The following is a 15,020-nucleotide window of genomic DNA, read 5'->3' as shown; positions in this document are numbered from 1 at the left end:
CACGTCGCACGCCAGCGTGCCTGTGAACCGTCCTCAGAGGCTTTGTAAGGGAGAAGACACATCCCTGTCCACTTGGCGGTAGAGCTCGTGTCTGGCACTTGCAGGGCTGGAATTGGGGTGTTTATTCCAGTGATGGTCTGGGTGTATCAGTGCAGAGGTTGGAAAGATCCTCGCGAGTGGAAGTTGCTCCGAATACAGCAGCTGCTGGTATTTGTGGACAGGCCCCTTCAAAGCAAAACTGCTTGGGTAGTGATTTACAAACTGCTCGCAGCTTGCTCAGCGTTCTGCTTTACGTTGTCTGAGAGGCTTCGAGATATTTCATTGTGGCTGCTGCCCACACATCTCTGACAGGTATGAAGCCCTTATTCTGACATATGGCTTCAGGGTAGCTGGAGTCTAGGTGTTAGAGGGAATAAAATTAAGCTCAGCTAGAGACAGAGAAGCAGAGGAATGATGCCCTTACGGAAAGAAACAGACACGTCCAGAGAGCTGATCAAACACCGAAAAAATTATCATGTAAAGCGGGTGATGAACTGCACAAGAACTCATGAACCATGACTTGGGATGGAAAGTATTTCCAGAAAGAGCTGAAACAGGGGAAAAGTGTGAGAACAAGCCTAAAGCCCTGCAGGACATTTCTTGTCCTTCTTCCTTCCTAACTGCACACAACTGTGTTGAATCGGCCAGCCTGCTTTTGTCGAGTTGGGTTTTTTGGTTTTAGAAGACAGTTCTGAACCAAATTCAGATACAGGATGGATGGGGGAGCAGCTCCTGTGGAGCAGGAATTAACTCACTGGACTTAGGGGAGGGAGTTTTGCAGCCTGAACGCAGTTAAAATACTGAGTTTGTAAGTCAGTGACGGCTGGGTTTATTATAATTTATTTATTACAGTTATGTTATTATATTTATATAATAATATATATTATTACATATCTGTAATAATATATATTACAATGATGGAATTTTCTCACCTAGAAGACCCACCCTCTCCTTGCAGGTCAATGCAGGCCCATGTGTGTGTTTCCTTCATAACCTCTGCAGAGCTTTGTCCCCTCTGTCCCCAAGCGTCTCTCCCTGCCCAGCACAGAACAACCGTGGAGCGGCTCCTTCCACCTCACGCTGCTCCACAGAGGCTTCTCTCTTCCTCTGTTAGTTACCGTTGCATGAACATTTCACCGCAGGCAGGAGAGAAGGGAGGGCTGTTCATGGTCTGCAGTACGTGTAACGGCAGTGGATCACACCTCAGGGAGGAGGTGTGCTAACACGGGCGCTACAGGACAATCCTGCCCAGGTTAGAGGCGGCTGACCTCACAGTGCTGTCCTATTTGCTAATGCAGCAGCTGTTTTTTTCAGCTGCATAACTGAGCTGATTCGCCTCCTCATTAAAATCGGTATTTTGGCAAATGCCGGGCAATCAAAAAACACTATCGAGATGGTTCTGCCGGTTTTTGTTGATTTATCTTTCGTTCTTTGGATGATGTAGGTTTACAAAGATTATTTTGCTGCAGGTTTCAAGGTATTCACTATTTTACTTAAAAGCGTAGCACGAAAATAAATGATTAGGTGTTTATCTCCGTTTTCATTAAAATAAGGATTTTTTTTTTTTCTTCCCCCTGCTTTAAAAAGAAAAGGCGGGGAGGGGAGGGGAAAGCCTGAAGGTGAGACTGGTACCATGTAATAACGCTGTAATAATGGCCAGGATTCTGTGCGTGTGTGTGTGTGTTTATAAAGTTATTGTAAGCACAGGTAAATTTGAATAACAAAAGTGAGGATCTTTCCTGGGATGGTAAACGTATTTTGAGACTATTGGCAACTCTCCTACGTTCCACGACATTGGTAGAACAGAAATATTTTCTGGAGCATGGCCGAACTGAGGATAAAGAGAGGAGTTAACGTTTTTTTTCAGGAGGGAAAAATTAGTACCTAAGTCATCTAAAATGTCAAAAAGAGGGTGTTTACATCACTAAATATCTAAGGTGTTAGAGATGACTAATCCCACCCTTTATTTTCATCTGTTCCAAAGTCAGGCATTTGAGTTCAGGATCCAAGAGAGCTAAATGCTGCCTGTGGTGGGAGGAGAGAGAGAACTATCCCCAGACAACATGGTGTCACCTCTCCTAGATACTTACTCAAAACTTGGACGAATCAGCCTCTATTTTCTCCACTGACCAGAGAGAGCACACATCTAGATTCAATAGGTGTTTAACTTGTCAGTGCTTTCGTTAGATGAGATGAACAATAATAGTTGCCAAAAGCTGAGAGGATACCTCATCCCTACTGGTACGCAATGGATGCGAAGAAAGAGACAAATCACAAAATCTGACGTAACGTAATTTATGTGATGAAAAACAGAGAATGGAGTGAGCGCTATTTACATGACGTAACACTCAAATGTACAAAGCCAAAGGGTCAAACCGTATCTGCTGCTTCCCTGGAAACGCACCTCAACACTTACAGGGATTGGCTTTCCTCCTGCTAGAAAAACTCAGCAGTGGAGTTGCACGTTCAGTCCTATATTTGCTGTAACGTTCACGCCCAGCAAAGAAAGGCAATGGTGGTGAGGAGGAAGAGGAGGAAGATGATGGAGAAAGCTGGGATGGCTGCTGCTAACCTTTCATAAGGATCGTCCTGGCCTCTGCCCACTCTGTCCTTCCGTCTGTTGTCAGCAGGCCAATGGGAGGCAGCAGTTCCTCTTCGCTCTCTGCCATTTTGGCTATCTTTCGTAACTGAGTGAAAAGATCTCCCTCACTGAGACGACGGAAATTAATGACAACATCCAAAACAAAAAACTGCAAAAAAATGACAGAAGTCAGACGAACAGTCACAGCGGGGCTGGACCCTCCTTACCGGTCCAAGGTTTTGCTTTCGCCTGGCCGGGTGCCGGGATGCAGGAGTCCTGCCTGCGGAGCCCCCACACAACGGGGCACAAACCGCGGGGCTCAGCCCTCCCGTGCTTTCACCCCCGCTGCTACAGGGGACTTACGGTGTGTGTTGGGCTCAAATAAAACGTACGCGATTTGAATAAGAATAAAAAACCCCATGAAGAGACAAAATCAGGAAGTATGTAAGCAATTTCCATGGTCTTATTTGTTTAAAATTAACCTAGAGAATCCAGAGAACTTCCCGCTGAGGTGAAGAACAGAATTCCTGGAAAAGGGACCTCTGGGACCGACCCCTTCATTCCAAGGGGCCTGCGGGCACAGCTCCAGGGCCAGGAATACCCGAGCTGGGCTGGAAGTTACTGTGCCCAGCCCACACCTGTGCTCATCTCCTCAGGCACCGTGTGGCCCCCGACATGGGATGGTGACACACATGCCACGCGTTGTGTGCCAACACTTGACTGTCAAGAGAAGAGCATTTCCAGCAAATGCACTCTCATCAGACCTTTTTTTGTTTTTTTCCCTCTCTGTGGTTTCATCTCTGTTTAATAAACATTTTTGTTTGAATGAGAAAGCAAACGAATTCTGCCACATTCCTCCTTTCTGCATCACTGCACTTGGAACATGATGTGGGCTAAGGACAAAAACGCTGCAGAAGCATCTTTTGGAAATATTGACAGTGAAAGCCTGGTAAGATGTGAGCTCATACCCAGCACGCTAACCGTGTTTTTGAACAGCGATTATATTAGGCTTTTCTTGAGTGAATTTAAGCAAAGTAAGAAATATAGAAAGGTATAAAAGAAGAACACTCATTTACCTGATTGTTACAAGCAACAATAATGTGCTCTGGTTCTGGCATTACGCTGCTTTTCTGGGCCACGAGGGTATCTTTGGTGTGTCCTGGAAGACGATAGGAAGAAAAGAGTCCATAGTACTGCTTCATACAGAGGGGGTGACCGGACAGCTGTCCATGAGCAAAATCAACAGGTAAAGCATGGCTGGAGAGAGAGGAGAAAAACAAAGACAGAGGAAGAGAGGAGAGAGAGAGAGAGACAGAGAGAGAGACAGAAAGGAAAAGAAATCTAATCTGTCCTTTGTTCTGTTACAATTAGATCAGGTATAACACAAATTGAATAATAAAACGAGATTACGGTATAAAGGAAATAAATGAATTCCCATACTACAGTTAAATACATCATTCCTGGCAGCTTCATGCATATTCATTAAGCAACTGCGTTATCAGTGGGAATGGAAGGAATAGCAGGTCTCTGCAGCGTGAGTGGGAAGCCTGTCTAGAGGGGACCCCAGACCCTTCCCAGGACAGGAGTCAGCCAAAGAGCTGGGAAAAAACCTTGAGAAAAAATGATTGACGAAACTCGCTGCAAATCCCGGCGGCCCTGTAGTGGAGAGCGTGCGAGGGGGCCTTGCCTGATGAACAGGAGTGGCCGGGGCAAGGCAGGGGGCACTTCTGTTCTCCACAGAGCCTCTCATGTGCTAATCCTCACTTAGACCTACGGGGAATACGTGCTGAAAGCCTATTTTTATCAGAAGGCACGTGGAAACGACACCTCCTATAGGCTTCTTCAGCAGTCAGGAAAAAAAAAAAAAATCATAATTATGACTATAGATTGCAAAATATCCCACTGGCACCGCGGCTGAAAGTTCAGAGGCCGCAGGAGGGAGCAGATCTGGGGGTGCAAAGGTTTCCCCTCAGCAAGAGAAGAGCAAGCTCCCAGCTGCCAGAGAGGGGCAGGGGCAAGGCAGCACGCGCGGAGGGTTACGGTCACGCAGCTGACGGGGGGGGGGGCTGTTTTACATAGTTTGTCTTGTTTAACTGTCTCTTTAGAACTGCTGCAGTTCTAAACCAGGGATATTCACTTCACTTCCTGGCTCTCAAACTCTCTGTATCACTTATTTCCTTGTACAGGTGCTTCGGGTTTTTTTGTTCCTCCTGAGCAGAACAGGTTCTCCTCCTCCCTCATTTTGCATAATGCAGAGATCTGCTTATATTTAACAGTTTTAGAGAGCATCTATGGTGATGGATAGATTTTTGATGGATGAGATCAAAAATAGCGTGGCATAATATTATGATGATGATGATTAAAATATTCCGTGAGCAGAAATCGTGGAATAGCATCATAGATTTAGACAAGACGATCTGCAACTGCAGCAGTTAAGAAAGGGGCTCTGAACTCTGACGGCGCCAGAAAATCTTGCACTGAATTAGGTCGGTGTTAGATCTTGTAACTCTCTTTATGTGAGTGAGTCAGGCTTGGTTTGAAATATTTAGTCCTGGGCACTGCATGGAATGAAAATGGAGCGGAATGGAAAACCGTACCGTTAAACCTAACTGCCTGGGTTTGGGCTGGAGCACTGTGCATCTGCGCTGGGGGGACCCGAGAGGAGCAGTTACACCCCCCGGGAGCAACAAGGCGCTGAGCGTGTTACAGCTACGGTGTCCTCAGCACTGACAGGAGGGGTGACAAGCAAACGTTAATGACAATACGAGGCCAGCAGTGAGGAGTTAAATGGTTACTGATTTAAGGCAAGCAGATCCGATCAGAGGGGTCTCTGGATCTAGACTAGCGAGGTCGGAGCAACCAGAATTTAAATCAGCCTTTGTTAGGGCGGTGTGGTTTCTTTCTCTCGGGTCCTGTCCCGCAAAGATGCACCAACCCCACCCCGCTGGTACGCAGGGGGACGCCACAGCACGCCAGGGCTGGCGTATGCCGTTGCGTGGCCTGTCTTGGACAAGAGCACGCGTCCTTAAATCGGGAACTCTTCTGCACTTTCCGAGCGGCTGTCAGACTTTTGAAATGAAAAATCAAACAGCCTCTTCCTCCTTATCTAATTCGTGGCTGATCGGGACTTTGTTTTTCGAACACGGACTTTGCCTTCCTCGTCCAAACGAGCCTTGGTCAAAGCGTGTCCCACGGGGCTCCTGGATTTCCATACGGCAGCGACCCCTTCCCTGCCACGGGCTGGTGTGTCCCTGCGGCTTGGCTCTCCGCCGTTTCTATCTTTCGGGGAGCAGCGATTTCAGCACTTGGAACATACTGGGGAAGGTTAAGAAGTGCTGTGCGTAAAACGCTGTTATGAGCTGCCCGGTAGGAAGCAGCATGGATTTCCCCTGTGTTCGTAGGCCAAGAGTGACAACGGCTCATGTAACTTCTTATTTTTAGTAGCTACTGAACCAGGGCTGTCGGGGGTGAGGCTTCCTTCACCCGGCGGGGTGTGTTATTTCTGTTGTGGGGGGCGGCAGGCAGGGGAGCTGATGCTCCAAACGCAGGGTGCAGCCCACGGGGTGGGGGGTGCAGCACCCTGGCAGGGGCTGGAGCCAGGGAGGGTGTGAGGCTGCACGACCACAGCTGCTGCTCTGCGGGTCTGGGGAGCACGGGCCTCCTGCTGGGGGTCCCCAAAACCCCGTCAGACACATCGCCCGTGTCCTTGGGGCTGCCCTGCACACTTAGGACTACCGGACATCAAAGAGGATCCTTCTCCAACCCGCTGGATTGCAGTAACAAAGCAGAAAGTGCGTAAAAAAAATTGCTGAAGCACTTGCCCCGAAACATGCTGGAGCCCCAGCCCCGTCCAAGCGGTGGAGAGGTGCCAAGCAGCCTGGCGTCGGGCACGGGACAGCACCCCTGGACCAGAAGCCCCGCGGATGCTCAGGCAGCAGCTCTCCTGCCAGGCTACTTACGTGTCCAGTAAAGCTTTATAGTCTTGCACTGCTGAAATGAGACTGGCGGCAAACCTGCAAGTAGCAGACAGAAGTGACATCAGCCTCCTGACATTTGGCAACGCTGGGCTGTTGTTTCTGAGAGACAGAGGAGACTCTGAATGACCGATGGCACAGCCTGAGGAGAGGGAGTCTTCTGGCTTGGCAAGAAGAGCCCCTGCCCGCCCCCCCCCAACCCCTAAACTGATTCATCCCAACACCTAAACTAATTCCTGTCACGAGAAATATGAAATCCCAGAGATGGTCCCTTCAGATGGTTAAACAGCCTCCCACAGGAGGAAGCCTGAAAGCATTTATTTAGAGAATGGGAGCAGAGGCTGAATATTTAATAGAATCCTTAACAAGGGTTCCGATATCAATACTCATAAGCTGTCCAATTTATCAGAGTACTTCCTGTCCTAAGCAGATATTTTTTTTTCTGCACGGCGGTGGACAGGTATATTATTTCCTGACACTGCCCATTCGCACCGTGTGAACGGGAGGCTCTGAGAAAAATATCTCCTTGTTAAAGCACGGGCAAAGTGGAGGTTTTTCGAAAGCTGCGTGTGCACAATAAACTTAGACAGTAATGAATAGAGGCATTTATAATTATGTTTAAAGTGAAGTAAAAGATACATCGGCTGTCTACGCAAAACGTTAAAATAACACGTACCGGCTCCAGGGTTCTGGCTGGTTTATAACGGCATAAATTCACACGCTCGGTAATGAGCGGCTAGAGAGCGCTAAAGGCAAAGAGGGAAATTGCACTAGATGAAGGCAGATTTGATCTGGTTTACTGTTTTAAAAGGAGAAAATGTTTTGGCAAAGGCTGAAGAATGGAATCCTGTTTTAAGGGTGTCTGGAGAGGTATCTGCCGTGCTTGGCTGCTCGCTTACCTCTGCACGTCTCCAGGACTGTGATCGCCCCCAACAGCTCCAAGGAGAAGGGTCGGGTCAGGGCTGGGAAGGGTGAGCCCGAAGGAAGCCGCGTTTTTGGGGAGGAATGATTTCTGAACGGTTATTCTTGGATCCCCTGTGTTTCTGGTGCCCTTCTGGGCACCTGAGAGGGACAATTTAATGCCAGCGTGGCCTTTTCAGTTTGCGGGGTGGCTCTGAGTCACACGGTAAAGACTGTTTTCCTTTAAACAACGTGTCAGAAATCGGTATTTCTTTTTTTTTTTTTTTTTCCATCGCAAAAATGGTTCGCTTGAATTATGCGATGAAAAGCTTCACAAATTATTCCTTTAAAAAATGATAATTCCCATGGCAATTTTTTTTTTTTTGTTGCAATCAGTATAACAGTAATGACACTTTCATTTCTGAGTATCAGTATGAGTAACCCCAGAAACACCGCCCTCAGTCAGCAGGCCTGGTAGGAAAGCATTTAATGGTTGCTGCCCTTATTTTTTAATGAAAGTTGATTGTTCTTTTGCAAAAGCAATAAGTTTAAAATATCCTTTCATTTAGCGAAAGCTGCAAAGCCGTAGTACATTACCTCAGCTGGTCATTTACATCCTTGAAATTCTGACGAGCAAAGATAATTGCTGGGCTGGAGTTGACTGGAAGAGGCAGGCGGTTGTTGAGGTACATGTCATCCAGCCAGTAGCTGAACACCTGCGGGAGGGGGACACGACCCTTAGAGCCACGGAGAGCACGGGGGAAGGCAGGCTGGGGTGAGAGGAGGGTCTGGGCTCCTGGCATCGGGCCGGGGCTCTGATTACCGGGGCTGCCCAGCGTTCTCAGCCCGGGCTCCGCCACCTCGGCTCAGCGGGAATCAGCCACCGCTCCAGAATCCCACCTTCCAATCAACGGCAATTTACAGTGTGTTCCATCAAAAAGTAAACAAGCCCCGTGTTGTGGTGGTTCGGGTATTTTGCTGTTTGCTTCTCTCTACCACAAATAATTGTTTGAGTACAGCACGCTAGCTGCTGACTCCTGAGTAGTGACTGAGATGTATCTGGGAGATGGGCAGAATTTTACTAGTGAGGGTTTTTCCTTACGGGGGTTCAAATACCTGCCGGTGATGCCAAGATGCTCTGTCCTTTGCCATCAGATACTGTCCGGCAGCAAGACAGAGCGGGAAGACAATTTCCTGAGCTTAATGGTTTGGTCCTGCAGGTGCTGGCACGTGGGTAGGGCCCCTAGAGAAACCCCTCTGTGTCCACTGGCACAAATGCAGGGTACTGGTGCCTGACCCAGACAGACAGACACGTTACATTTTTAACCATTTTTATCGAAAATACAGATGTATGGTAACTGCATTCCTTTATGTCTGAGTTTGAAGCATCGTTATTTGGAAAAATGGAGGCTTTCATAAAAAGATGGAATGGTCTTTCAGAATTTAGCTGGCATGCTTTGCATATACTAACTATAAACAACGACGAAATTATGCAAAAAAAAAAAAAAATTACGAATGCACGCATCAGTTGAAAAAGTTTTCCTCTGAGATATTTCATTGCTGTTAGAACAGATGCTTCCCCCCCAGTCTCTGGAGCCTTCAGGAGAACAGGCTAGAGCCACACTCCTGGCGAGTTAAATTCCAAATAAAAACATTTCTAGTGTAGCTTAAGAATCAGGTATTTAAATGTAATAACCAGTCCTTAAAGTCGAGTCATTCCAGAAAACGCTCAGGCATCCTTCCTCTGTAATTTCCATGCTCCGAGAGGTTAAGTTCTCCTGGAACGCTCTCTGTGACCAGGAACACTTTTTACGCGATGGGCGATTTAGCCACCAAACCCATGAAGTTCTACAATCAGGATAACAAAACGAGACTGGGTGGCGTTCAGTGGGACCCTCAGACTGTGGCAACAAGCAGCTCAGACATCAAGCTCTGCTTTTCAGATAACAGCCCTGCCAGTACTGTAGGGTTTTTCTTCCTGACTGTAACAACAATTTGATATTCTTGTGGGTCACAACCGAAAAAATTAAGGGAGAAGCACGCTTCCCTGACGTCAGCAGCAAGCCCGCACGCTTCCCCTGAATCTGTGAAACCATTCGGTGCCTCTCGTCCTTGCTGGGATGGAAGGACTGCAATAACATCAGCCTTCCTAGCCTTCAGCTGCCGTGTTCTAACGTGGTTGATGCAGGCAGGATGAACTGTGACTCTGTGGAACGGTAAAATCTATTTTATCTACAACTTATTTAATTTTCCTGTCTCGGGAAGCAGAAAGCTGGACTTTTTTTTTAAAGGCTGAGGTTTCAGCATGCTCTATGTGATAGATAGATGCGTGTATACATGTGTGTGCATATGCAGAGAAAATACTTCAGGATAACTGCACTGGAATGGGGTGACAACGAACGGCAAATAATAATTTAATGTAAAAAGAGTAATTCCTATCCTAAAGTATTCCATTCCAGAATAATTTGACTGGATCAGAGCTTTGGGTAGAAGCACATACAAGGAACTTTGTATAGCCTTATCAGAAAGCGTTTTTCATTTTAACAAAACCTCAATCCTGTTATTAAAGGGAAAGGAAGATGTTCCATACAGACACCTGGGTGCGTGCACCTGAGATGTGTGAATTCCCTCATTTGTGTCAAAAACCCGCTGATTTGAGCACATAATGATGACACGGATTTTGACATTTTGAAGATTCTAGCCTAACAACGTCTGAAACACCCGTTCCCTTTGGTAAATCTGACATGACCCCTGTTTGCACTGACCCACTGAAGGAAAGCAGTGATCGCCCATAGAATATCACAAAGAGTTTGTAAATGAGCATCGTGCAACGCAGCAATTATTTTTCTCATCTGCATTTGCTTACCCAGTTCGCTGTCTTCTCCCTCCTTTCCTCGAGGATTTGCTGCAGAGATTCCCCCAGACCTCCTGCAACTCCAAACTGCTCCACAATGCCCTTGGTCTTTCTAAACTGCTCCTCCGGAACCAAGTGTTTCATGCACTGTAGGTACATGCGTAAGGTCTGCTGCAGTGGCGGGACTGGAAGTTTTGGCACTGCCTAATCATAAAAGAAAAAAATATATTAGCAAATAATTCGGTCTGTTCCCAACTGTCCTCTTTTTTTTTTTTTCTTCTGTTGCTGAGGAATATATTGTTTCCCTCCTTAAATCCATTTCCTCTGCGTTAGCAGTTGAGATGCCCGATTACTGCAAACGTTAATTGTGTGACTTCGGAGGACTTTCATCCGGTCTTCAAGTACCCGGCCTTCAGGACACAGCACACGCAGTCGTATGCCGTACTGCAGCAGTGGTGCCTCTAGTAGGCAGCTCTACTTGCAGGCCTTTGGGCAATGAGGATTTCAAATGAATGGGTCGGGAAACTAGAGGAAAACAGAATATTCCTCGGTCAAAATTTTAGAGATCCTACAGCAAGCAGGCGAATAGGCATGATGTAAGCACATCGTCTGAGCGGGACTCTAGGGAGTCTTCAAATACATTAAAGCATAATCAAGTGATGCTTTAGGAGAAGGTGTTTTATGAGTAAAGCAGTGCTCTCAGCTTGTGATCAGCAAAACCATGGGTTAGTACTTGCCTGACTGGTAACGTGACTGGTTATAAAACTGGGAAAATAGAAAACCTGCAGGTCTACCTGTTCGTTAGCACTGGCCACATACGATCCTCAATAAACATGTGTTCTACTCTCCAAACCTCTGCCATGGGCCTGTCTGGAACCCGCCTAGAAGGCTTTGGCAAAACATTTCTGTTTATACTTGCTTTATCCTTATCCTGTTTGGAGCAGGAAACCGACAGTACCTGGGAAGAAAACAGTCTCACGCTCTCCATGCAACTAAGCTTCCTTTGTTTTTTAATGCAGAATTAACCAAGTGAGGCGTAATTAGTCATTCAAAAGCCAGAGGAATTATGGGGGCAGCGGGAAAACCCAAGCCAGGAGGTAATCCATGAGAGGCTGGGAAATTGCAGGAGGCTGTGATGCTCCAAGCGTGTTCCCCGGGGAGGTGGATGTGTCTCCCACGTGAGGAACAGCCATCGAATTCAGCTGTGCTTGCCCGCTAGTGGTTAGCGTGGACCATAAACTTCTGGGGGGTTTATTTGTCTGTTTTGATTTTCGCCCGTCTCCTAAAGTGGGTAAAGTTCAGATGTTTTTACTAGCTCTCCATGGAAGAGATGCTCACTTTCCCAGGACCTCAGCGTGGTTTTGGCTGAAGGGATTCTGCAGTCCCCTCGTCCCACCTGCTGCTCGGGGCAAGGCTGGCGGCAAACTCCTCTGGCAGGGACGGAGGGAGGGAGGGACGGGTGGAAATGCTCTCAGCTGGAGGCAGGGAACGGGTGTCCTCCGAGCCCAAATACCAGCTCTGCCTTTCGACACCCACAGAAAAGTCTGTGCTGCGTTCGGTTTCCCTACGGGGAAGCTACAGATTTCAGATACCCATAAAAAGTGCCAGAGGATGACCTGTTAGTAACGGAAATGCAAACCCAGCTTAGCCCGTAACGCGCCCTGGGTCTCAGAAATGAAAGCACCGTAATTCTACAGTTTCAGGCTATGTTCAGTCAGGGCGTATCTCTTCTGTCATTGGAAATAGATGTGCCAAACAGTATTTCTTTCTGGCACCTGTCTTTGCCCCTCTCTGGGTAAGGTTGCTGTGCAGCTCATGACTCTGCTTAGGCAAAAAGCTTTAAACCCAAGGGCTGGATTACTTCCAGGCATCCGCATCCGGCATCTTTTAAACCAGCTTGAAAATGAATCATGTGTGATAGTTTGACAGTTCTGTACTATTAAGAAATAACTATATGCCATCTCTGACTCTGTAGTAATGCGTCTGCTGTTGTGTAGTAGTATTTCACTTACTGGGATTATTCACAGATGTTGGGAGGAAGAGTCTTTATCTATGAGAAGCACTAATGTTAGATCAAAGTTCCTGATTAAAAACTGCTGCAGGATAACTAGTGTTCCCTGAAATGAAGAAATCAGCTTGGGAACAGAGCTTGATTTACAATTATAATATTAATTTACAGCGCTAAAAGCTGTTAAGTCATCTATCTTCAACGGTTTTTTCTTTTTGTTTTCCTGGAAACAGTCACTTACCGTCTCATGTTTACGGCATGGATCTTTCTCTTTCTTCTGCATGTTGTTTTTGGTTTGGGGTTTTTTTTGGTTGTGTTTTTTTTTTTTCTAGGACAGGCGTTCCTGCATTTCTTTTGTTATCTTTCGTTAAGGACAGAAATTGAAGCCACTCGGGGGCACTTACGGAGCCTCACGCCTCAGTTCTGCAAATAGAAAAGATTTAAAGTCCAGTCAGCCCCCGTTATTTATAACCAAAACGTACATGGGGAGTATTCCCTGCGCAAGCATACATAGAGGCTTCAGAATGCAAAACTGACGAGAAATAGAAGTACAATGTTCAAAAAGCAGCTGAGCTGAGCCCTGTGGAGATTGCTCTGACGTTCTGTTTGTCTCATTTTGCTATAAATTCCTTTATCCAGAACTATGTGATGCACATAAATGGTCCCTTCCCAGCATGGTTTATTTCGTCAGTAATTCCCATCCCAAAGCACTGTGCCCTGATCCGCACACCTTGTGTTGCTGCGACGTTAGCCGGAGGAAAGAGGTGACTTCGATGTACTTACGTGCACACAGGCAATAGTAAGGTTGCAGTTTTCTGTCTAAGGATCTTGTGCGTCCTCCCTTTACCATTTTATATGAAAGCACCGCGTTCTTCAAACTCGATGGAGACGTGCCTCTGCCCTGCAGGCGAGAGGCTGGCAGGGCTCCAGTGCTGTGGGCACAGCTCTGGGCTGGGGGCCGCCGCGAGCTGCCCAGCCTGGCTGTGGGAGGACTGGGAGGGGTGGCAGACGCTGCGTTTGAACCCTTTCCCACGGCAGTCCTCCCAAACAGCACACGCCACCCAGGGAGATGCTTTAACCTGTCAGGAGTCACAGAAATCACCTATGACAGAGCAAGCATTTCTGCTTGCATCTCTCTGGCGTTGCGCTTATCCTGGTTTCCACATCCAAAGATGCTTCTTATTCCTTTTCTGCCCAAGAATAAGCTATATGGCACAGATACGGTGTAACAGCGCTCACACCAAGCGGCTGTCCTTCAACGACAGTGGCACAACTGCAGCACAGTAAGTTCTGTGTGTCCAGCCAGGTCTTGACACATCACAGTTTTCTTGTGTTTTTTTGGTTTGGTTTTTTTTTTTTTTTTTTAATTACTTTGCACTGTGTGTAAGCGAAATACAAAAGACAACATGTATTGGCTAAGTTGAAAAGATGTCACATTTCCTTTCTGAAACCCTCGAGACTATCCATCCAGGGCACTGGAATTATCTCTACAACAGCTTTTAAAAGCCCTTTGGATAACAACCCACAGTGTATGAGAGTGAAGAGGTTTGGCTCGCACTGCGCAGGGGTGGCTGTGCCTTAGCTCTCTCCCGAGGACCTGGCTTGCCTGTTCCAGCCCTGAGCCCCAGCACGGCTCTGCCGTGTGTCCGTGGTCACCCTGCGTTGATCCCGTCCCCTCCCCGTCCTGCCAGCGGGGCCATGCGCTGTGAAGTAGGTTGTATAAGGTCGAGGGAAGCCCCTGGGGCCCTGCAACGAGCCAGACAGCAAACTCATGTTGATCTGTCATCTGCTCACCATTTCAACCCAGGTGAGAGAGGATTTCCCTCACGGAGAGGCCCGTCGAGGCGCTGCGCTGCACAGGTCTCACCCCTCAGCTCTGCGGCCGATTCCCCCCAGCGCAGGTCAGGGCACTTCAAATCACAGACACATTCCGCAGCTCTTGGGCTTGCCCAGTTGTTTATGGGCTGGTCCCAGCTCCCCACTTGTGCTCACATACAGAACAGCCATTTTGTCTTCAGAGCCCCTGAAACTGTCTTCTGCTAAAGGAAAAATCCTGTCGGTATTCTCCTCACTGGGACTTTCATTCTTTCTTTCTTTCCTTATGTTTTGGGGGGGTTTTTTTTGTCAAACTGCAACGTGGAGTCACACTGGCTGCAAGTCCATACCAGCTCTCTGTCTGTGGGAAATGCTACTAATAACAGACACACCCATCCATAAAATCGGGGTGACAAAGAGTTTGGGGGTGGCAGCCTGAACTGTACTTTCCTCTGTGACAGGGAGGAACTGAGGCTTTGTCTCGGGTTAGAGCGCTGGCAGCTTAGCATCACGCCCAACCCTGTATCGGCTTAATAACAGACAAGGAAACTGCCACAAGCGAAAATCCTGCAGAAATTTAAGATGACTTCAAAGTTGCTCAGGCGGATGGCTGTGAGGGGCATTGTCAAAGTGATTAGAAAAAAAAAAAAAATATCCTAGCTGTTTTTATTTACAGCTGGCTTAAGTGGAGGGCGAGGGTGAGGTGCCTGTGGCCGCGCGTCCCGGCAGGCGCGGAGCCGGGGCCTTCCCCGCGGCTCCAATCCGCACCACAGGGCGCGGATCTCCGCGTCAGCGGAGAGGGGCTGAGCTCAGGCGGGCGCTCCGGGGGGGCGGGCGGCAGCGCGGAAC

The 15,020-nt window shown here is 47.7% G+C and overlaps 1 protein-coding gene across 1 annotated transcript in view; it reads right to left on the bottom strand.

Annotated features, from left to right (window-relative positions):
• The window catches only part of CHAT (choline O-acetyltransferase), a 30,858-nt gene extending 18,075 nt beyond the window's left edge, over nt 1-12,783 (bottom strand). Inside the window, exons 1-7 of the mRNA XM_026851995.1 lie at nt 12,678-12,783; nt 12,598-12,640; nt 10,361-10,552; nt 8,092-8,210; nt 6,580-6,633; nt 3,697-3,877; nt 2,612-2,789 (exon numbers count right to left, since the gene is read on the bottom strand). Of these exons, the coding sequence (XP_026707796.1) occupies nt 2,612-2,789; nt 3,697-3,877; nt 6,580-6,633; nt 8,092-8,210; nt 10,361-10,552; nt 12,598-12,639 (766 nt within the window). The 5' untranslated portion in view covers nt 12,640; nt 12,678-12,783. The remainder of the gene's footprint in view (nt 1-2,611; nt 2,790-3,696; nt 3,878-6,579; nt 6,634-8,091; nt 8,211-10,360; nt 10,553-12,597; nt 12,641-12,677) is intronic.
• Nucleotides 12,784-15,020: the final 2,237 nt, after the last annotated feature.

This window comes from Athene cunicularia (assembly GCF_003259725.1).
Source record: "Athene cunicularia isolate RWA chromosome 6 unlocalized genomic scaffold, athCun1 chr6_part2, whole genome shotgun sequence".
In the NCBI taxonomy this organism is placed as follows: domain Eukaryota; kingdom Metazoa; phylum Chordata; class Aves; order Strigiformes; family Strigidae; genus Athene; species Athene cunicularia.
Note: the sequence above shows the minus strand (reverse complement) of the source record. Positions and strands in the feature narration are given on the sequence as shown.